The sequence below is a fragment of the Watersipora subatra genome, chromosome 8, assembly GCF_963576615.1.
Source record: "Watersipora subatra chromosome 8, tzWatSuba1.1, whole genome shotgun sequence".
NCBI classification, from domain to species: domain Eukaryota; kingdom Metazoa; phylum Bryozoa; class Gymnolaemata; order Cheilostomatida; family Watersiporidae; genus Watersipora; species Watersipora subatra.
In genome coordinates, this window is record NC_088715.1 from 47,539,048 (window position 1) to 47,553,139 (window position 14,092).

Consider the following 14,092-nt stretch of genomic DNA (forward strand, 5'->3'; position numbering starts at 1 on the left):
GAAAGCTATCAGTTGCCAATTGAGCCTGGCATTACTTGAAGTAGACCTGCTTTTCGACATTAAATACGCCTAAGTCTGCTCTTATACCATCACAGAATATTATATTATTGTTTTTATTATAGTTCAAGTTGGTCTACAATTTCGCTAGGTGCTCAAATATAGATAGTGTTAATATAGATAGATAGTGGGCTGCTGATAAAGTGTCAGTTAATATCACGGGTTCGAGACCCATACAAAGCATCATTTTTTATAAAGCACTCAATTACTGTCTATGCCATCTGTTCAGTTTTAAGCAAGATTACATGAATGGAGTTTTATAATATAGTAGATCAGCGCAGACAATAAATGAAGGAATCTGCTTAAGCATATCTATATTTTTAATATTTATTAAGCGTTTTACTGAAATATATTAGAGTTTGCAAATTATTTAGAGAAACAGTATGTTTGTTCAGTTGTTGTATATTGAAAATGTGGAAACAAACATTCTACTCCAACATTACATCATATTTTGACAAAGTTGTATGTCAAGCTGTGACAGTAATGTGATTATATTCATATTTTAGTTTTAAACTGACTTTTTCCGTTTTGGTACAGTAACACTTAACCAACTCTCAACAAACCATAACATATAAAATCTGCACTTCATTGCCTGTTCAATGAGTGGCAGCAACTATAGCTACACGCCCGATATATCTAGTTACCAGTCATATTAATGGTTAGCAGTTGGAATAAAGCTAACAGTTGGCAGGTGCTAGCAGGTGGCAGTTCATAAACACAATAGTTATTACATATCAAGTCATATAAAACAGTTAGAAACCTTCACTAGGTCTTATAGAGAAAAACTTGATTTATGTCAACCATTTGTTTGAACAGTACTTTGGTTGACATCTAGTAACAGGTGATTTGGCTTCTTATCTGAGCGCTATTTTTATGAGTATTCATGGTTTATTTTCTGATACAATTGTGCCAAAATGTGCTGCAGTACTAGTGTAAAGTGTACAGCAGTGCTAGTGTAAAGTGTACATGAGTGCTAGTATAAAGTGTACAGCAGTGCTAGAGTAAAGTGTACAGCAATACTAGTGTAAAGTGTACAGCAGTGCTAGTGTAAAGTGTACAGCAGTACTAGTGTAAAGTGTACAGCAGTGCTAGTGTAAAGTGTACAGCAGTACTAGTGTAAAGTGTACAGCAGTACTAGTGTCGCGAATTTTTATAACCAACGAATATTTTCATCCTGTAGGGTATAAGCTTTACATTTAGGTTGCTTTTGGAGTCATTTCCTCTTATTGTCCGCAAAATTAGTACACCAAGCTTTTTATCAAACAAATTGAGAAAAGTGTTAAAAATAGGAATTGGCTCGAAAGAAAATCTTTAGGTTGTCTTTGGAGTCATCTTCTCTTATTGTCCACCATTAATATGAGTACAATAAATTTTTATGGAACAAATTGAAAAAAGTGTTAGAGATAGAAATTGGCTAAGAGAAAATGATAAGCTAGAGGTTGTTTTTGGAGTCATCTCCTCCTGTTACACATGTCACCAAAATTCATACACTGCAATTGCCCTATAACAAATAGAAAAAGTGTTAGAGATTGGAACTGGTTGACTCGTCAATATAATATTTACCATTGTCAGATTGACAGACTATAGCAGGTTTTTGAGCTTATTACAGCACCTTGTTTTAACAGCGCAGCAAGCACAGCTCTCACCTGTCAGCGCTGTCATCTCTCTTGGAGGCAGCACCTGTGACATCAGACATGAAATCACTGAGACAGTTATCGAAGAGGAGGAAAAAGAGCCAGAGGCCTCCCTAGATGAGGTCGATTGCATCACACCTTTGCCATCTGACAGGTCACCTGACTCACCTACCACAAAGGACTCTGTTAATAATATAGCCGCTGTGATGCCACTCGCCAACAGGTGAGTGATGTGGTCATCCATGGCAGAGGCATCAGTCCCAGCTGCTTACATAATGACTCATGTTTATAATGTCTTAGGGAATATATTAGTTGTCTAGTTTGGCTGTGAGCTTTGAATACCTTTGAATACTGCCTGTTGCCAAGATGGTGATGATTATTTTAGGGTAGCCATCAGGGTTGGCCGATTAAAATTAAATGTTTTAAACCATGATTTGAATCATCCTAAACAAATCATGTTTGATGATTTTTCTTATTTTTTCCATGTTAAAACAAGGGACTTGTAGAGGGTCTACTGTGAATATGAACTGCACAATTTGATCAAAATAAAAATAAAAACAACCTTTAATAAACTAAAGTGATGCAAAGTTGTTTTGTTATGTTGCTAATGTTTTCATGTGGCACACTTCACCAAAATAAAATAATATTATGTTAGCAGTTATGAGAAAAAAACTATTAATCGATGCTTTCAAAAAAATCTAATTTAAATCAAAAAAATCTGACTTAAACCAAAAATTTTTTTTTGATTTTTTGAAAAAGAATCATAACTTTTTTTAACCTGGTAGCCATACGAATGTTCTGTTCAGCTCCCTGGTTTGAGTTCTCTTTTGATTATTATATGATTAGTGTTACTACTACAGAATTATTGCTATTACTGTTACTACTGTTATTACTATATTACTGTATTATTATAATTACTGTTATTACTACTATCAATTTATTACTCTCTCCCCCTCTCTCCCTCTCTCTCTCTCCCTCTCTCTCCCTCTCTCTCTCCCTCTCTCTCACTTTCTCCCTCCCTCTCCCTCTCTCTCTCTCCCTCTCTCTCTCCCTCTCTCTCTCCCTCTCTCTCCCTCTCTCTCCCCCTCTCTCCCTTTCTCTCTCTCCCTCTCTCTCCCTCTCTCTCCCTCTCTCTCTCTCTCTCTCTCTCTCTCTCTCTCTCTCCCTCTCGAATATTTGATGTTTGTTATATTCTCCAGAGAGCCGTTTCAGCTTCCATGGGGAGCACGGAGGAATCAAACTGAGGGAGCAGCTGAGGACAGACCCGGCGCCTTTGTCCTTCGTAAACTTTTTATGGATTTTACTTGTCTTGCGAGCAGAAAGATTGAGAGAGTCCTTGCTGAGCCATTGGTAAGTTGAGGATTTACTTCACTGTCCTTGGTTAGCCTTGGTTCTAGCACGAAGTTTATGTAAAAAAATTTACTGACTGGTGGGCAGCATTAGTGGATAAAGGTAGTGACCAGTTGATAGCTTTAGTGTTTAATGGCAGTTTTGATAACATGCTCACTAAGGCTACACACTATTATATAGGATTAGAATATATTGGGCAGTCTAATCAGTAGGTAGTTAAAGTTACTAGTAGACAGTTATAGTTACTAGTAGGTAGTTATAGTTACTAGTAGGTAGTTGTAGTGACTGGTAGGTATTTATAGTTACTAGTAGTTAGTTATAGTTACTAGTAGTTAGTTATAGTTACTAGTACAGTGGTTCCCAACTGGTGGTCCATGGACCCCTAGGGGTCCACAGGAGGTTTTGAGGGGGTCCACAGGCTGGTGCCAGTATTGGTTTTTCTAGCTAGATATTTACAGCTATTTCTGTCATAGTGGTTGGATCAATGATATAAAACCCTAAAAGGATAGGAGACGGCTATCATATGGGCGGGGTTTAATGATCAAAGTCTGTTGGGATTGTGCTAGCTTGGGTTTCGGGGCTAAAACATTCCCGCGGTGTGGTCGCGTTGTCTTGTTAGGTTTTTGGGTCTAGACTTTTATCACTTATGCGCATCAATCGCTAGATAGTACCTGATTTCCGGTTAGTAGTACAAAACAGCAAAACCTTTAACCAGCAAACTTGTAATTCTCTCTCTCCCTCTTCAATTCCAGTGACATACTAAGATCGATGGAAAATAAAACATTTCAATTTACAATGCATTGTTATAGACACCATATATTATGATGTTTATAAAGGGGTCCGTGGCTCCAACGTAGTTGGGAACCACTGTACTAGTAGGTAGTTATAGTTACTAGAAGGTAGTTGCAGTGATTACTGACTATTATTTGACTCATTTCTATCTATAGACCAGCTGAATATGCATAGTACTTAATGACACCCATAAACATAAGCTCAATTCTTAAAGCCATATTGCACTGTTGAGATATTGTCTCTGTAGGAGCGACCCCTCCAGAAGTCGCTGCAGAGGGGAGAGGATGCCCAGCTAGACCAGCTACTGAGTACTTTGAATGCTGTGTCCGAGCATTGCCTCCCCTCTCTTATCAAGACCCTCTTTGCATGGTACGACAGGCAGATTCCTCATCGGCATCAAAAAATAAAGGCTAAAGGCTCACGTGATCTTCTTTCAGAGAGACGAGATGTAAGTTGTGTGATCCTTTAGAGGTATCTTCAATTGATTTGATTATTATATGAATCAGCAGAGGTAAATTATTTGTCATTGACATTCAAAATGTATGTATTATGTCAGGTGTTGTTATAGATAGACTCTATTTTTATTTAATAAACATTGTTAAATTTTGCAGTTTTGCAAATTAATTCTAATTTGATTTGCAATATTGATTTGCAAATCAACTTTGCAAATCAAATCGATTGGCAATTCTGCAATTTGCAATCCTTGCAAATTTTGCAATGAGTTCTTTAATGTTTTACAATAATGCTTAAAAACAATGAAAGAGTATGTTTTAGTAACTCATGAGATGCAAAAGTTTTTCATAAATTCATCGCAATGTCATGAATGATTGAAATAAAAATAAATAACAAAATTCATAAGCGATAGAAATCATATTTAATGAAATAATGCTTCTGTAAATATTCACTACAATGAGAGCCGTCTGTCTGTCTGTCTGTCTGTCCAAAGCCATGGTTGGAGTTTGGAAAAAGATTGCCTCACACAGGATTTGAACTCCGGTATTTTGGTTTGCTACACAGATTGCTATCACCTGCGACAATCATTCACCTTCTAGATTTTTAGAATTGTTGTGAAAATACTTATTCTCTGTGATTTATTGGCACTCCTGACAATCTCTCACAGCGCTCGAAGCTGCCAGGGGGCTAATGTATGATAAATCTTGAAAATGTATGTGAGCACATTTCAAGGGAAAGGGTTATATGATTCTTAAAAGAATATTCAAAAAACCATGAGCTGAGTAAAAAGCTTGACTCAAAATCACACAAGGAATGATAACTCCTATGTCTCAGGTCAGCGTAACATTTTATGAATTAATAGCTCTGTTCAAGGGGTGCTGCATAATGCACCATGTAATAAAAGATTCTGACTTAAATTTTAAAAAGATCACTTTTAAGGTGCAAAGGGGATGGAACTAAACAACCACCAAACAGATACTTTGTATAATATTTTGGAATGCTATTAGACTCCTTGCATTTGCTTGCTGCTGTTGAGCTGCCAACCCTCTCATCAACTTCTCAGTCACTGATCAGAGAACATTCATAAGTAATATGTGAGAACTATATTTGTGTTATCATTGATTATTTGAAACATGCCTTCATACAATGAGCCGGTTGTTGTATTTGTGAAAATTTTTTATTTAAAAGAATCCTAGTGTCACAGTTTGTCGTGTCATAAAGTGACAGAGTGATAATCTACGGCGAATGTGTATGCATACTGAGGATTTCATAAATCTTGCTGATGAAATTTATACTAGCAGAGAGTCTGGTGAAGCCTGAGATTCCTTTCATTGTTGATCAGATAGTCATGGAAGGGGCGGAGCACATGCGTGCCAAGTTTGGATGAAATCAGCTAAAAATGTGGAAATGTATAGCGTCTATGTGGACTAACAGACAGACACACACAATCAATGACAAAGAGGAATTCATTAAGATAAATATTAAAAATATTAATATTAAAGAAATTATATTAATATATAAACTTTAAACTAAATAGCGAGTGGAGAGACTTGATTCACTCTACCACGTTCATTCGTTTGCAAAACGGAAGGTTTTGTATCAAGACATTTTACTCAAATTAACATTGACATGTAAACTCCAATTACATGGAATAGCAAAACCATAAATATTTTGAGTCGGATCTTGTAGGGAGGTTTCTTACCATGTCATATCTATTTGCTAGAATGAGTATATTTTGTATCAAGTCATCTTACCCGAATTAACATTGCCATGTAAACTTCAATTACATGAAACAGCAAAACCATAAATATTTTGAGTCAGATCTTGTCGGGAGTTTTCTTACCATGTCATATCTATTTGCCAGAATGAGAGTATTCTGAGTTTTGAATAGAATTTTCTGACTGAAAGGTAACTGCAAGGTAGGGGGTTCTAATGTGAACAGAGTGTAAATGTTTGAATCAACCAGCTTAACAGACATCTGACGCATTAATAGGAAACCCGAAAATAATTTTTTTTTGCTACAGCTCGCTGTCGACTTCCTGTTCTGTCTTGTGCTGATCGAGATACTGCAGCAGCTCAACTTTCACCCTGGATACGATGACCTTGTTGACAAGATTGTTCAGATGTGCTTTTCCCATTTTAAACTGAATGATGGGTGGGTGCTACCTTACTTCTGGTGCTCAGAAACTGCTCTAGTTTTTAATTGGTAAAACTCCGAAAACGGAATGTTTCTCTTGCATAAATGGAGAGGTCTGAGTAAATTGGAAGAGATTCTATCAAATGTTTATTGCAGTCCAACTTCGTTAAAACGGACCTCGTTTGTCCGGATATCCGATATGACAGGCAAATTTGGGCATAGTAGCCTCAATGAAACTTCAGTTACATTTAAACTAGTGATAATCAGTTCATAGTTTTTAGTAAAAATGTAAAAGATTATTAAATGTAAGAGACATTTGTCTATTGGAGCTGTTTGTATAAATCATTTTGCAATAATAAATATGGTTTTTCAATCATATCGTTTGCGTACTATGCGACTTTCATGATGGTGAAATATACTTTTTATATGGTTTATGATGTTCAAAAACCAAAACACGAGTTTGAATTGTACTGCTGCAGTAAATTATTTTATATGGCTGATTTGCCATTACTGGAGTTGTCTAACCTTAATTGCTTTTTTGGAAATTTCAATCGTTTAGTTTGCGGAAATTTCCATTCATGTAAAGTATTGCAACCATAAACACATATGCCAGTGATGTGTGTTTTAAATGATTATTTCTGTGTTTGTTTAGGCATAGTTCGGTTTCTATTTTTCGCCTTGCCATCATGAAGCCATCAACTTAAGGTAAAATTATGTATAGAATCGTATAGTGCACAGTGTATAATTCAATGTTTATAGGCCTTATTGATGCGTATTTTCATATTATTAAAAAATGAAAAATCAGCTAAATCAGACCACTCACTATCCCTAGTAGTCCATTTTGACGAGGTTCGAATGTATATCAATAACTAGTACTCTAAAAAGGAACATAGTACCCTAGCTGCGCTACAAATCTCTGGACTTCCGTTAAGGGCAGCTAATTGATTTTCTTTTTTTCGGTGTTTCTTATTAGGTCATTCTGATTGTTTGATTTTTAAACGTGAAACTCTGTCTCAAATAATAATCTATTTTAATGTCATCTCAATTTATTGGCTTTTTTATTTCGGCAAAATAATGAAGTAAGATGCTGCACCTTTTTAAAATTAACGTTCTTATGCAAAGACGCTGTCTATCCTTCTAAACTTGAATGTTTTTCTGTTTAGCTAAAGCATAGCAAGGTTTAACATTAATAAAATATAGCTCTAGTCTTTATAACTCTAAAATAAAATATAACTCTAGCTCTAGTATAGTCTTTTACAGACTCCAGTGATTATAGAAGTCTGTTTGTGTTTTATTTTTCTGTTTAGAGGAATTATGCTCCCTTTTCGGTCTCATATTAAGCAGTTTTCATTTCTTTCATAGTGCTGCTACGAATCCAAACACTCAGAATGTCAACACGTTGTCTGACTTGTACGCTGAGGTACTGGGAGTGCTGGCCAAATCGCGCTTCTTGTCCGTTAAAAAGAGGTTTCTGCTGGAGATCAAAGAACTGAGAGGGAAGGAGCAGAACCCTGTTGTTGCAAACCAAATAATCTCTCTTATAATGGGTCTCAAGTTTTTTAGGGTCAAGGTAATGTTTCGCATATACGGTAGTGATGCAGTTTATGGAACCGCCTTTGTGCTTTAGTACATGATGTGCTATAATAGCTCTCATATTAGTTACATTTGGTCTAGACAGAAAATTATATATCATTAGAAAGGAAACTTCATCAGCTGTCATATTGTCTAATTTTCTTTTACATCAATTATAATTGCATCACTACTGCAGTTGAAAGTGCAACTGGTCAGGGTGTCTCATAATTAGTCACTTGATCTCATAAATAGTAGTCTAATGAATGATGTGTATAAGGGGATAAATGTGGACTAAGCATGTATTGTATGATCTTCTGTTGCTGACTGGTGTCAGCTTGTAGTTTGGGGAAGCCTTTGTGTTACCAATAGACCATTTTTTTTTGCTTTAGCTAGATAATTCTGCCCACAGATAAACTATTTGTTATAAACTATTTATATAACTACTTACCTGCTAGAGTAGCAATGCTCAATTTGAGACCATTAGTTAGCTCTTTATTTTTGCAGATGCATCCAATCGAAGAGTTTGAGGCGTGTGTACAGTTTCTGCACGATCTGGGGGCCATCTTCCTCGACACGAAGGAGAGGGAAGTAAAGCACGCCTTAGCTGGTCTGTTTGTAGAAGTTATGTTGCCCATGGCTGCTGTAAGTTCTCATGCTATTGTTCTAACCCGCTTCATTCTGAATGTTTCATTAGCTTTGGCACCATCTTTCATATTCGAGCTCATTGTATGATATAAGCACACCACGGTCTCCACTATATGGAATAAAAAAGCTTTTCTTTAGGCCTGGTTCTCATAGCGACTGTGAGACCTCGCCGGTAATCTCGTGCAGCGAAACACTTGCGGTGCTAGGCTCGGTGGCTTAAGTTCACATAAATCTACGTCACTGATTATCGCATCAAAATTGAGGCTTGACATGCTGCTTTGAAATTGCTGACCTTCACATGTACAGTGCATTTCGAAAAGTTTTTGCTTGCGGCTCTTTGCGAAAGTTGAACATGGCTGAACTCGGCTCATAGGTTTCTATTTCACCGCCGATAGCCCTGCGATCCTGCCACTGGTGCTTGCGATGTATGTAAGAATCAGGCTTCACTCCCTGGTATATATATATATACTTGGGGCATCCAAAAGCTGAGAAGGCTACGTTATCCAATAGGCTCGCTTTAAAGAAGTTGCTTCCCAAAGCCGTTCTGGCATCCTTAGCCCAAGTTCTTGCAACATAGCCGGGCGCGCGATAGACGCCTGCATATACATACAACTCATTGGTTCTATATAGCAGATGGTAAACAATGTTAGAGATAATACAGACAGAATGAGTTGATATAGTAGATGGTAAACTGTGTTAGAGATAGTACAGACAGAATGAGTTGATATAGTAGATGGTAAACAATGTTAGAGATAATACAGACAGAATGAGTTGATATAGTAGATGGTAAACTATGTTAGAGATAGTACAGACAGAATGAGTTGATATAGTAGATGGTAAACTATGTTAGAGATAGTACAAACAGAATGAGTTGATATAGTAGATGGTAAACTATGTTAGAGATAGTACAGACAGAATGAGTTGATATAGTAGATGGTAAACTATGTTAGAGATAGTACAGACAGAATGAGTTGATATAGTAGATGGTAAACTATGTTGGAGATAGTACAGACAGAATGAGTTGATATAGTAGATGGTAAACTATGTTAGAGATAGTACAGACAGAATGAGTTGATATAGTAGATGGTAAACTATGTTAGAGATAGTACAGACAGAATGAGTTGATATAGTAGATGGTAAACTATGTTAGAGATAGTACAGACAGAATGAGTTGATATAGTAGATGGTAAGCTATGTTAGAGATAGTACAGACAGAATGAGTTGATATAGTAGATGGTAAACTATGTTAGAGATAGTACAAACAGAATGAGTTGATATAGTAGATGGTAAACTATGTTAGAGATAGTACAGACAGAATGAGTTGATATAGTAGATGGCAAACTATGTTAGAGATAGTACAGACAGAATGAGTTGATATAGTAGATGGTAAACTATGTTAGAGATAGTACAGACAGAATGAGTTGATATAGTAGATGGTAAACTATGTTAGAGATAGTACAGACAGAATGAGTTGATATAGTAGATGGTAAACAATGTTAGAGATAGGACAGACAGAATGAGTTGATATAGCAGATGGTAAACCATGTTAGAGATAGGACAGACAGAAAGAGTTGATATAGCAGATGGTAAACCATGTTAGAGATAGTACAGACAGAATGAGTTGATATAGCAGATGGTAAACCATGTTAGAGATAGGACAGACAGAAAGAGTTGATGTAGTAGATGGTAAACAATGTTAGAGATAGGACAGACAGAATGAGTTGATATAGCAGATGGTAAACCATGTTAGAGATAGTACAGACAGAATGAGTTGATATAGCAGATGGTAAACCATGTTAGAGATAGTACAGACAAATAGAGTTGATATAGTAGATGGCAAACTATGTTAGAGATAGTACAGACAGAATGAGTTGATATAGTAGATGGTAAACTGTGTTAGAGATAGTACAGACAGAATGAGTTGATATAGTAGATGGTAAACTGTGTTAGAGATAATACAGACAGAATGAGTTGATATAGCAGATGGTAAACTGTGTTAGAGATAGGACAGACAGAATGAGTTGATATAGTAGATGGTAAACTATGTTAGAGATAGTACAGACAGAATTAGTTGATATAGCAGATGGCAAACTATGTTAGAGATAGAACAGACAGAATGAGTTGATATAGTAGATGGTAAACTATGTTAGAGATAGGACAGACAGAATGAGTTGATATAGTAGATGGTAAACTATGTTAGAGATAGTACAGACAGAATGAGTTGATATAGTAGATGGTAAACTATGTTAGAGATAGTACAGACAGAATGAGTTGATATAGTAGATGGTAAACAATGTTAGAGATAGGACAGACAGAATGAGTTGATATAGCAGATGGTAAACCATGTTAGAGATAGGACAGACAGAAAGAGTTGATATAGCAGATGGTAAACCATGTTAGAGATAGTACAGACGGAATGAGTTGATATAGCAGATGGTAAACCATGTTAGAGATAGTACAGACAAATAGAGTTGATATAGTAGATGGCAAACTATGTTAGAGATAGTACAGACAGAATGAGTTGATATAGTAGATGGTAAACTGTGTTAGAGATAGTACAGACAGAATGAGTTGATATAGTAGATGGTAAACTGTGTTAGAGATAATACAGACAGAATGAGTTGATATAGCAGATGGTAAACTGTGTTAGAGATAGGACAGACAGAATGAGTTGATATAGTAGATGGTAAACTATGTTAGAGATAGTACAGACAGAATTAGTTGATATAGCAGATGGCAAACTATGTTAGAGATAGTACAGACAGAATGAGTTGATATAGTAGATGGTAAACTGTGTTAGAGATAGTACAGACAGAATGAGTTGATATAGTAGATGGTAAACTATGTTAGAGATAGTACAGACAGAATGAGTTGATATAGTAGATGGTAAACTATGTTAGAGATAGTACAGACAGAATGAGTTGATATAGTAGATGGTAAACTATGTTAGAGATAGTACAGACAGAATTAGTTGATATAGCAGATGGCAAACCATGTTACAGATAGTACAGACGGAAGTTAATGTTCCAGTGCTGAGGAACTTTGTAGAGAAGATCTATCCCGTAGCTGTTGACATGGCTAATAAAAGAAGGAACTCTCTGGTATGTAATACTCTAATACTGGTATTCTTTTGCACCTTCATAGTCAATGTGGAAAGTCTATCAATCGAAGTAAAATGAAAGGACGTTGTGCTATAAGGACTAACAGCCTTCACTAGCTTTGAATGGCAAATGCTACCTTTGAAACAAAATCAGTGCTGGTCTTCATGGTGAAGGTCCGGCCGCACGTAACGAATTATTCGTTCAGTCTGACCGAGTTCATGAATTTTACAGAATTCACAGATTTATTCGGCCGAATATCACAGAATCGTCTGAGCTGTGCATGCACACCGAATTCGTCAACGAAACGCTTTGAATTGGCTAACCAATTTTTTTAGCGAGCACGATTCTAGTAGCTTTGACAAGTGGTACAGTCCAAGACACGTACGACGACACACAATAAAAGTATCACCGCGATATGATTTGATACATACGATGCAACTGCCTATATGCGCTATTGTTGGTTCTCTCTCGTTGGTTCACCATGGGAGGAACTTCTCATCGTGTATCCAGTATTTTCTTTTAGATGTTTTGGAAGCTATAAATTGTTTCTTTTTCAATAATAATAATTTCTTTTTATGCAGCAAAAGCTCCGTCGCAAAAACAGTCGCTATCTCTAGCGCATATAGGCAGAATAATTCGTTACGTGTGGCCGGACCTTAAGAATTGTCATCCAGGTGAAGCCTAAACAAGCCATTGCTTATGACTGCTAATATACTGGCTCTTGTGTTGAAAAACATTAATACAGTAGGCACTGCTATAACGTATACCTCCTATAACGTAAATTCCAGATAACATGAAAAATTTATGTGAAGTTTTTGCTTCCTATTACATAAAAAATTCTATATAACGTAAAGTGTCAAGTCGGGCGAGTTTTCAAAATCGATTTGCGTGTTAGTTTATTTCGCTGCACTTACGGAAGCAAAAACACCGTGCATTTAGCGTTATATCTAATATGTATAACTTTCGCGACATTCTAGTTCGTCGTAATGGATTGTTGAATGTGTCGACAAAAAGGCGAATAGGATAGCTGCGCAATTGTTCATAAATACAAAGGCGATTGATTGGTGCAGGTGTTACAGTGTCGGTCTACCAGTCTTAATGTAATGAGTTGGAGTATCATCAAAAATATCTTAATCCTAGCCTTGAACCCTGAATATTGATAAACGACGAAAAAGTAGAACTGCTTTCTATAGTAAAAATATTTTGTTTTGCTTTATTGTAGAAGTACAAAATATTTGTTATTAGCTTTACTTTGCAGAATAGACTTTGCTGTTTACAAATATAAACAAATCGTTGTAAATGAACGTCGAAAATGTGCAGTCCTTATCAACTTGTTGTAAATTTACCGTAATCATGGTCTATAAAACCAGTGAGATTGGTCCTAAAAAGAAAAGTTGTTGATGCAAACCAATAATTCTGCAGTTACGGTACAGCCAACAAATTAAATGAGTTAAGTAAAGTTTTTCCTTTTTGCATGGCCAAAGGGGTGAGTTTGGAAAGATCTTGGAATGGATTAGGCGATTTACATGTATTTTACTGTTCTTATAACGTAAATTCCCTACAACGTAAACGCTCCTGGAACGGATTATTTACGTTATAGGAGCGTCTACTGTAGATGACAACTGGCTTGTATTTTCACCAAGCTTGGTCAGCTGTTCTGAATGAGCGTTTGCAGTAACTATAGTCTTTCAGCAGTTTGTTGATTTTGATCAATTTGTTTTAACTCCAAATAACTGACCACTCATGTTTAATTAACTAGCCATTATAACTTAATGATCTGAAAATTTTGTACTTTATTCGTTATTCTGATATTGCTATTTTGATACCGGTATCATTCTCCTGATATCGTTATCCTGATATCGTTATCCTGATATCGTTATCCAGATATCATTATCCAGATATGGTTGTCCACATATGGTTATCCAGATATGTTTATCCAGATATAGTTATCCAGATATGGTTATCCTGATATTGTTATTCTGATATTGTTATGCTGATATTGAATAAGCCCACTTGTAATTTTTAGGCATATGACTAACTCTCAGTTAACAGCTGATGGGGCATCGAATAAATAAAAACATTTACTCGTTTTAATAAATAAAACAAAATACGCTTGTTACTATTTAGTCTAAGCAGTGGTTGGCTCTAATGGCCAATTATGTTGATCAGTTTCTAACATCTTAAATGTGGGCTTTTCTTTACAAAATTGTTGGAGCATAAACACGCCTTCAGCCTATATCGCAGTTTCACTTCTCTTGAGTTTTTTATGCATATTGGTGATACTTAGTAATACAATTGCTGATATAAAATTGTTAACCCTAGTTACAAGGAAATGTGTTCCAATTAGTAAA

The 14,092-nt window shown here is 36.1% G+C and overlaps 1 protein-coding gene across 1 annotated transcript in view; it reads left to right on the forward strand.

Annotated features, from left to right (window-relative positions):
• LOC137402641 (protein furry homolog-like) overlaps positions 1-14,092 on the forward strand; it is a 120,120-nt gene that overhangs the window by 17,269 nt on the left and 88,759 nt on the right. Inside the window, exons 3-9 of the mRNA XM_068089146.1 lie at positions 1,683-1,914; positions 2,891-3,041; positions 4,081-4,281; positions 6,311-6,441; positions 7,786-7,993; positions 8,500-8,637; positions 11,643-11,741. Coding sequence (XP_067945247.1) covers positions 1,683-1,914; positions 2,891-3,041; positions 4,081-4,281; positions 6,311-6,441; positions 7,786-7,993; positions 8,500-8,637; positions 11,643-11,741 — 1,160 coding nt within the window. The remainder of the gene's footprint in view (positions 1-1,682; positions 1,915-2,890; positions 3,042-4,080; positions 4,282-6,310; positions 6,442-7,785; positions 7,994-8,499; positions 8,638-11,642; positions 11,742-14,092) is intronic.